At 35.4% G+C, this 9,258-nt stretch overlaps 1 protein-coding gene across 1 annotated transcript; it reads right to left on the reverse strand.

Moving 5' to 3' along the window:
- Positions 1-4,834: 4,834 nt before the first annotated feature.
- Positions 4,835-8,849, reverse strand: LOC149623786 (uncharacterized). The gene is made up of 4 exons (XM_089853020.1): positions 7,013-8,849; positions 5,722-5,962; positions 5,489-5,658; positions 4,835-5,252 (listed from the first exon to the last, which is right to left on the reverse strand). The coding sequence occupies exons 1-2, from the start codon at positions 7,160-7,162 to the stop codon at positions 5,795-5,797; spliced, it is 318 nt and encodes a 105-aa protein (XP_089709146.1). The 5' UTR covers positions 7,163-8,849; the 3' UTR covers positions 4,835-5,252; positions 5,489-5,658; positions 5,722-5,794.
- Positions 8,850-9,258: the final 409 nt, after the last annotated feature.

The raw sequence follows: 9,258 nt of genomic DNA on the forward strand, positions 1-9,258 counted from the left end.
TAAGAGGGTACCGTATGGTATCCATCATTTATCGTAAACTATCATGATACGTTTACCATAATGTTTTCAATTGCTAGATTCCTTAGAGCGACAGTGGGATATTTCAAGGAAAACGTACACTCCTGGCTTTGAGCGAATTAATTCAATTATTTAATTTGAATTATTTTCTTCCGCTATCTCTAGGTTCAGGAAACTCGGAAATGGAGGATGACAAAATGGCATAATCCTTTTAACACTAATTGGAAGGAAAACTAACAAAAGACTATACATCCGAAAATGGCATTATTGAGTTAACAATACGATCCAATCATTTACTTATTACTCGAGTTTTCAAAGAAAACGTCGTCTGCTATCGCATCATATATATTGTATACACATACTTTGGTAAATTACAATTAGATTAAGAAGTCACTAAACACTCAAATCATAATAGTGTACCAAAGCCCACGTAAAACTGTAATATTTTTTTAAGTATCATATAAATTATAGCGCAAAAATTCGTATTCTCTAGCGAAGTTTAGATAAAAACAAGAAGCGATATCTAGTTTACTAGGGAGAAGATATAAGATGCCTTAGAATTCGCGCGCCATAGTCCCAGTCCCCCTTTCAAAATACAATGGGGGACGTAAAAGGAGGCGCCGGGCTATTTCGCTGCCTCTCCTCAGTCTGAAAATATGACTGTAATTTTCGTCATTCGCGTCGCCCTGACGTGAGATTCAAGAACCAATGAGACGCTGGTTGTAATTTAGAGGCGCCGGGGATTAACACCGGACAGGCTACGTTTGGACTGGAGATAAAGCTGGAAATGTGGCGAATTTATACCTTCTTCCTAGTAAACTAGATATCACTTCTTGATAAAAATTTCCAAGGCATTTCTCACGCGGCATACGTAGCTAAGAAAGGCGTGGTTTCTTCTTTAAAAATTCTGAGAAAAATAATTCTGCAAGTTGCCTTAGAAGGAGGGTGAGCGAGGTTAAGCATCCATATTACAAGACCATGACCTTCCCATGATTGATAGACATTACCATGACATTACTGATCCATACTGATCAGTTTTCAGATTGAACTTGACACGTTAGATGACTTAATTCATTCCTTGGAGGTTTTTTATTTTTGCTTGCTTTACTTAATCTGTCTATTATCTACCAGTACTTTTCCAAAATAGCACTCGCCAGCACGTTTCGTTATTTTTACTTTGTTCTTTTTTGGCTGACCAAGCTCCGTAGCTCGTACAGTTTTGAGACATATTTCCCTCGCGGCCTCTTTTTCTTAATTTTATACCAATTTTTGTGTATTCACTTTCATTCAAAATGATGGACTTATATTTATTTCTCTTTTAATCTTTATTAATAATTTAATAATTATTCATGGGTATACGTGAATAAATTCATGATTTGTATTCAATATTCTTATTTCTAGCTTTAAATGCAGAGTCTGACATACGGATTATTTTGCCTTCGCTAATCCTACTACAATATTATAAAGTTTGTGAGTTTGGGTAGGATAATTTCAAACAGGGCTGTACATAAGCATATTCTTTTAGTAGTCAAAATAAGTGTGAGTCTTATCCGTTCCACCCTGTATTTACTGACTCATTCATCAATGCCAAGCCCAAACTGCTTTACCAAGAAAGCTATAGCTACACATTTTCGTAGGCGATTTTTCGGTCAATTTATACCATACTCAAATTATGGCCAACAAATCACGAGAACTGAAAAAAAGGGTCAAATTTTATCAAGATACGGCCAAAGTAGGCGAAAAACTGATGACACGGACTATACGTCAGTCCACTTATTTCAGTTGAGCAAATCACAATTTATGTTGAGGGCAATTTTTGGAATATCTACTTAGTAAGAAAGTAACGAAGTCCCCTTTACCTTAAACGCGCTGATTCGTATTTTTAGGAGTTCATTAGGTTTACAGCGTTATAGACAGATGGGTTCGTCCGAACGAACGATCTTTGACTTCTAAATATTTGCCTCTAACAAACTATAACAGCACCGATCGAGACGGGAAACCAAAAATAAGTTATTTGGGAACGTAGCTCGAAATCAACCTCGATTTTCCAGGAGTCTAAGATAAATTTGTTAAACTTTATATATATTTCTATATAAAAGGAGTTTTCACGTTTAAATAAAAGCAACTTTAATAAATTGGCCATATGTCTATTCAGCGCCACTAGCGGATGGTCTGAAAACTACTCCCATAGAGTCTAGGTATATTTAAGCGGGTTTGCAGAATTTCCGTCAGATGGCGCGGCGTTCGAGCCACCTGGCTATGATTCTGCAAACCCTCTTAAATATACCTAGTCTCTATGGGAGTAGTTCTCAGACCATCCGCTAGTGGCGCTGATTAGACATATGGCCAATTACATTCTGGACATTTATAAGCTATGTCGTCTGATATAAGAAACCGAAAAAACGCCCAAATAACAGGGTTTGCTTCTTACTGGTTATAAAAAAACCAGTGGCACGAAAATCCTATCCCTACTATTCCATTTTAACAGTAGACTACAGGGTAATGCTGTGCCTAGACATAGTTATTCATGTTAATTAATAAATTCATGGTTAAGCCTAATTTGAAATTAAAATTGAAAAGCACGTGGTCAAGTGCAAATTTTCTCGCGCCAAACTGGGTCTAGGTGACTAGATTATTTCATCCAAGCTTTTAGGTCAATTGCATTTCTATAATATAACTATGTTAGTTTAATCGCAAAACTCAAAACATTCATTTGAAAACTTTGTCAGTTAAGATGCTGGAGGGTGATTTTTTGGCGGGAAATAAATTTTTCTCGCGCCATTACACTCTTTGATGTTTCCTGAATCCTGGGAGACCTAGAACCCACTGCCCCCACCAGCGCAAAAATGAATCCCGTTTAGCATCTTTTATCGCAAAATGAAACGTTAAAAGGGTTAAGCCATCGTGACAAGCATAACGCAAACAACTACCGTAAATTTCTAGCACAGCTAAGCTTAACGATACCGCGGCTCTCTGGCCTTTAAAAAAAGAAATACGTTAAAACAAAGACATAAACCATCAGGGGATTTACTAGGTGATGGCAGGTTTCGGAAGGTAATTGCATTAAGAATCTTAAGGGAAGAGGAAAGAAAAAAATAAGCTGGCCATTTGCTAAAAAGTGTGTTATTTATGGAGGTAGGTACACCAAGGGTAAATTTTGATATAAAACAGTTCAGTCTTCAAGTAAATATTATTGATTCATTTCTGTTCATTTGGTAAATTAAAGGGGTAACGTGTTTTCTCATGCGTATTTACTAATTAAATATGTAAGAAGAATATACCGTCGAGTGCTTTGTTTTTAATTAAGTCTTTTAACTAGGCCACCGAAACGAAACGTGCCTTTCGAAATGAAATCACGACAAATAATGTCTTAAAATGGTTTTAAAAAAATTATTTATTTATTAGCCTCACCGTAGTAGAAACCATCCTTACAAGGAGTAAAATGTTCACGATAAAATCGTTCATTTGAAAACCTTTCCGAAAATATGTAAAAATAAATATCAAAGGGACATTTCATTTATCTTACTTTTCGGCCACCATTTTAAAACATGGGTGATATCAGGGATAGATTTAGTTTGGGAAGTAGGAATGGAGAACAGAGTAATCTGGGCGCGCGTCAAAGTCCCGGACCCCCTTCCACGGGACGGAGGGGTATGAAAGAAGAGGCGGGTCATAGCGACAGACGTAAACGGGAACTACGTATTTTTCGCCGTCCCCGTCAGCAACGTCATCAAAACGTAGTTTAAGTGAGCCAATAAGATAATTTAAACTTTTCGTTACGTGTTGGAGGGAGGGGCTTTATACTGGGCTATGAGTCGGACTGAAGTAAAAACCAACAGTTCTCCATTCCTACACAGTAAAAAATTGTGGTCTACTTTTAAACCATTAATGATAAAAACTTTTTTCCCGGATTTAAAACCCTGAAAGTGTACATTTTTAAACCATAATAAAATATAATGGTTTAATTTAAAATCACTATTTTCCGAGAGTAAAGTTTGAAACCGAAATTTTGTTACATATATAAACCATTAACTAGCTTATGTGAAACCGGTATCGGGCTATTCTGATAACCAAATGGTTAGCATTTAAACCATAATTTTTGAGGGGAGTTTCAGAACCACAGTTTTAGGTTTAAATATAAACCTTTATACTTCTTTCTTTAGATGATTACGGGCCTGATCATATTTCAAACAGTTTTAATTAAAACCCGTCAAGTACTGATAGTAAACCCTTCCATGTAAATATTAAGTTCAGTGTATACCATTATGATTCTAAAAATATACCCTTTATGGTGTGGCATAAGGATAGAAAGGGTTAATATAGTTGGCCTTAAATGGTTTGCATAGCAAGCCTAAAATGGTTTGCATGGCAAGCCTAAAATGGTTTGCATGGCAAGCCTAAAATGGTTTGCGTATCAAGCCTAAAATGGTTTATAGAGCAAGCCTAAAATGGTTTGCGTATCAAGCCTAAAATGGTTTGCGTATCAAGCCTAAAATGGTTTGCGTTTCAAGCCTAAAATGGTTTGCGTATATAGCAAGCCTAAAATGGTTTATATAGCAAGCCTAAAATGGTTTATATAGCACGACTAAAACGGTTACTATACTAGGAATAAAATGGGTTAGGCCTTACTCCCCAACCCTTAAAGGTTGCATAAGCTATAGTCAAACCAACGAGAGAATAGCGCGGAGCCCCATTGGTTAACATGTATCTCAGCGCTATTCTCTCGCTGGTTTGACTCAAGATTAACTTAAAATCATGCATTATAGGCCCTTAAATATTGTGTTCTTTTTAATTTAAAATATTATGTACTCATTGGTTGCGAACAAAATTACTTTGATTTAATTCCAGTTTAGAGTTTTATTAAGTTAACTTATTGCATTTTTTTGCTAAATGTTTTACTTTGGCGCAAATTTTTGTGGCATTTAAGCCCAGACAACAATTTTCAACAAACGTTAAAGTTTTTAGCAAATTATTTGGATAATGAACATTAAACACCCAATAGCTTGCAAAATAAGCGCACAGTGCTGAAAAAAAATCCTCGGTGCTAGCCACACTTTTCCTATCCACATGCAGCTCCCATTATTTGGAACAGAAGATATTGTTTCCAGAATATACAAGTACAGCACCCTGTGACACTAGAACTTTTGAGACTTCGCTCCTTTTGGAAAACATCGATTGATGGCATTCCTTTAATATTCCAGGTATTAGCATAAGGCTTAATTTAGCTTTGGCACCTAAATTGAAATTTAGTTTTTTTTAATTAGTAACGATAATGAAATATTTTATAAAACTCTTTAATGAGAATTATTTATCACGGGAGTTTTAGATTAAAATATAAATGAAATTTACACAGAGAGAAACCACGTGTAAACAGATTAAATAAAATACTGAAATGATTTTATTTAATCAGTTTACGCGTGGTTTCTCTCTGTAAATTTCATTAATATTTTAATAGTGAAATATATTTTACTTTGTTGAGATTGCTTGTCTGACAAACTGTCGACTTCTTCCATTAATACTGATCTTAAATCAACAGATTTTTTGATTTAAATTCCAAATTTTCCCTGAATACAATTGGAGGGATTCTGCTAATCTTTTCTCTATATTAATCCCAGCTACCCTTTGAAATTCCAAATTTATCTGAAAAAAAAAGTGTAATTACTCTTATGTATAATGTTTTAACTAAAAAATACACCGAATTACCTGTCTAATATTACACAGTGATGGGTACGTTTCTAAAAGGCATTGTAACGACTCGTTTTCAATAAGATCTCGCCTACGAGAGTATGTCCGATCCCAAAGTTCCTAAAGAATAAAATAGCAGTATGGTCCGATCCATCCTTTTGTCAATGGCCATCCAATCTTTATTATTTTTACGCATTTCTAACTGCATATATTTAATGTGTTGTTTAACACTAATCCTGTCTTCCATATCTTCCAAAACCTTAAATAACAGTTCCATTAGTAAAGATATTTGTTTTTCTCATTTTTTAAGTAAAGATAAATAGTTTTCCCAGTTTTAAAGTAAATATATTATAGTTTTCCCAGTTTTTACTTTAAAGGGTTAGTGACTCGTTTATTGAAAAATGTCTAGTTTTGGTTTTCCTAAGTAAAAGTAGTAAAGTATAGTCAAAGAAAGTTATTCTTTTTGTAATATGAAAAAACAAACGCACATTTGAACATACTTCAACAAAAAGTAAATTCATTTGTACCCCTGGGGACGTTGTTATTAAGCCTAATTATTAAAGTAGCGAAAAAGCTGCCGATAAAGAGTTTGGGGAACGTGCTCGCGCGCTCTCGATCATGACGTCACCAGGGGACAGTAACTTTAAACTGATAGAATAGTTGGAAAAAATTAAATTTCCAAGCTTTGAAAACGGGCTTAGGAATTAGGTAGGCTAATTTCCGGTCTAGAGCTAACTTCTAGTAGCGATGAACCGGAAACCGCTCTACCCAGATCACGTGATTTTTCACGCGACATTTTCTGCCCTAGCTTCCGCTCCCTACTTAATTCTCTCTGCCTCTACATGTACGCGAAATACTGAAATTCCACAGTTAGGGGGGATGACACCGAGGTAAGAGATAGGGAGTTGGCACTCCGGATTATCTTCCCATAGACGCTAATACAGCCAAAGGCAGGAAACTGGCAATTCCCTATATAAGCTATGACTTAGAAAGAACTGTTCGCCCGCTCCCTATATTCTCAAGATTATATAACTAAATATTTTTATAGTATTTCAAATTTTCAATCTTTGAATTCTAAGACCAGATCGAGTAATGGCCAGTTGGCAACCCATGTTAACTTCCCATCGAGCCTAACACAGCGAAAGGCAGGCCACTGCCATTACCGAGTCTGAAACAATGGAATTATACACCATGTTACTATACTACCGAGTGGAAAATCACTGGGATAAATTTTGAACACCAGATTATACAAGTTTCATTCTTGATTTAATACTTTGAAGTTGTTAAGTTTAATAAAAAAGGCACTTACCTGGTATATACAACCATTTCCATTATATTCTTGTAAGGAAACGTCTGATTCAAGTTTATCTCGAAAACTATTAATTGAAGGATTCTTCAACAATATTTTCTTCTTTTTGTCGCCAAAAATTAGAAGCAGTAATATTTCTTTACTAGCCATCTCAAAACTTTAACCTCACCAAGCTAAACTTATTTGTCCAATACTTGTTTAGAAATGTGCGCGTGTAGGCGCGCCTATTAGGCACCGTATTTGGGGGCCCGGGGGGAAAAGCAAAAGCCGAATTGAAAAAAAAAAACTTTCCTCTGAGTCCTCTCCTATTGAGAAAAGAAAAAAAACCGTGTCACACCCTCACACCCCTTTACCGGATTGCCCTTTTATCGACCTGCCCCCCCTTCAGTGGTCACCTTTCTCGAAGGACCGCACGAGCGACGTTTTATTTCAAAGCTATATGTTCTAGCATTTTGGCCAAGTAACATGAAAATCTCTCTTTAGGGATTTTCATGTCAATATAGAAAAATTTCCAATTCTCCCCACAGTTTTTATACATAGTTTACAGGCGTGGAGGATTCATACCATTTGCACAAGGAGACCTGGCAACCTAGAGTGTAAAATAGCAGACGATTTTACACTCTAAGTCGCTTGGTCTCCTTGTGTTAATGGTAGGAATCCTCCACGCCTGTAAACTATCTATATCAAAGAACGTTAAGGTAGTTTAGTTTAGCATTTTACCAAGCTCGATCGAAATGTAATTTATGATGAGTGCCCAATTTTATAGCTGTGTTAAGTGTACATATTTTGCAAAAACATTAACTAACTTATTAAATCACTTACAAAATGCTCATCGAAATGACCCTAAATTTAACGTTATCTGTGAGATAGATGGATGTGGAATAAACCCAGATTCCCTAGTTTTTTACGAATTGTTAGACAAATATGTGATTGAAAACAAAAGTTATAGAACTCTGAGATCGAACTCTGTGAGTAGTTAACAAAACGAAACTTGCATTAAAATATATATTGAAATAATTACTGAATAAATAGACCGATTCGGAAATACCGATATGCAAATACAACTTTACGGGAAATTAAGAAAAATATGATATACTTAACATAACCTTTGTATATTTAACGGTTACAGAAATTTGCTTAAGAAATAACGATTTCGAATTTAATGGAATCAAATATGAGCAAACTTCACAACATTATATAGTATCATTTCGTGAATGCAATTATGTTCACTAGGCTGAACGACGAGCCGCGGACCGAAACGCCTCACCGCTATTTTTAAATAAAAGTTTTATATTTTACACTAATCACGTCTGGTTTCTCTTCATATAAAGATTTTTTATTCCAGTGCAGATAATAAAAACTATATGTTCGACCTTTTTGAAACAAGAGATAGTTTTAATCTATACCGTGTCAAAAAACTGTTATTGGTTTTAAGGTAGGCCATTTTCATCTAAACCCAAAACGGTTTGAGTTCCCACGTTGTAAAATACCGTCATTGGTATAAAAATATACTATTATTCAAATGTTCTATATTTAGATCATCACATTAATGGTGTATCTTTTTGAAACATGAGATGGTTTTAATGCATACCTTGTCAAGAAACTGTTACTGGTTTTAAGGTAGGCCATTTTCAACTAAACCCGAAACGGTTTAAATTCCAACCTTATAAAATTCCGTTATTGGTATAAAAATATACTATTATTCAAATGTTCTGTATTCAGATCAGCACTTTAATGGTGTAAACCAGAACTGGTTTTAATTAAAACTTTTAATGGTTCCGTAAACCATTTTGAAACCAATTTCAAACCCCTATTTTTTACTGTGTACTTCTAAAATTAAATCTATCTCTGGTGATACGTTCAACCCCATCCCATGCAAAGACCAGAAAGAACTCGCCTATGGGATATAGGTAACAAGTGAACTAAATATTACGGTTGAATCGTACACTGAAGAAGAAGAGATACACTGCCTCTAGCGGAGCTTTTTGGCGAGAGGGAGGATACCCCAATGGCGGCCTCGCCCCTGTGTATTGGTTTCTCTGTTTGTTATAGATATAAAATTCTAGGGTTGGACTCAACTATATCACTGTATCAAAATCATTACCGCATTTTAAATTATTCAAAGGATTTATTCCAAATATATTTTATACGCCTTCTTTCACATCAAATTGCATCCCCGTAAAGATGGAATATTTGGTAATAAAGTGAAAGGCCAGAAGCGAGGAACGAGAGAGAGAGAGAAACCT

The sequence above is a fragment of the Phalangium opilio genome, unplaced genomic scaffold (genome assembly GCF_054372755.1).
Source record: "Phalangium opilio isolate 3A_F unplaced genomic scaffold, DU_Popi_V2 ptg000113l_1, whole genome shotgun sequence".
Taxonomy (NCBI): domain Eukaryota; kingdom Metazoa; phylum Arthropoda; class Arachnida; order Opiliones; family Phalangiidae; genus Phalangium; species Phalangium opilio.

What these genes read in the sequence shown, in the direction of transcription:
- LOC149623786 (XM_089853020.1), bottom strand. Translation starts at nt 7,162, where the DNA reads ATGGCTAGTAAAGAAATATTACTGCTTCTAATTTTTGGCGACAAAAAG. An exon ending in GAAATGGTTGTATATACCAG is followed by an intron (nt 5,963 to 7,012) that starts GTAAGTGCCTTT and finishes CTGTTATTTAAG; the next exon opens with GTTTTGGAAGATATGGAAGA.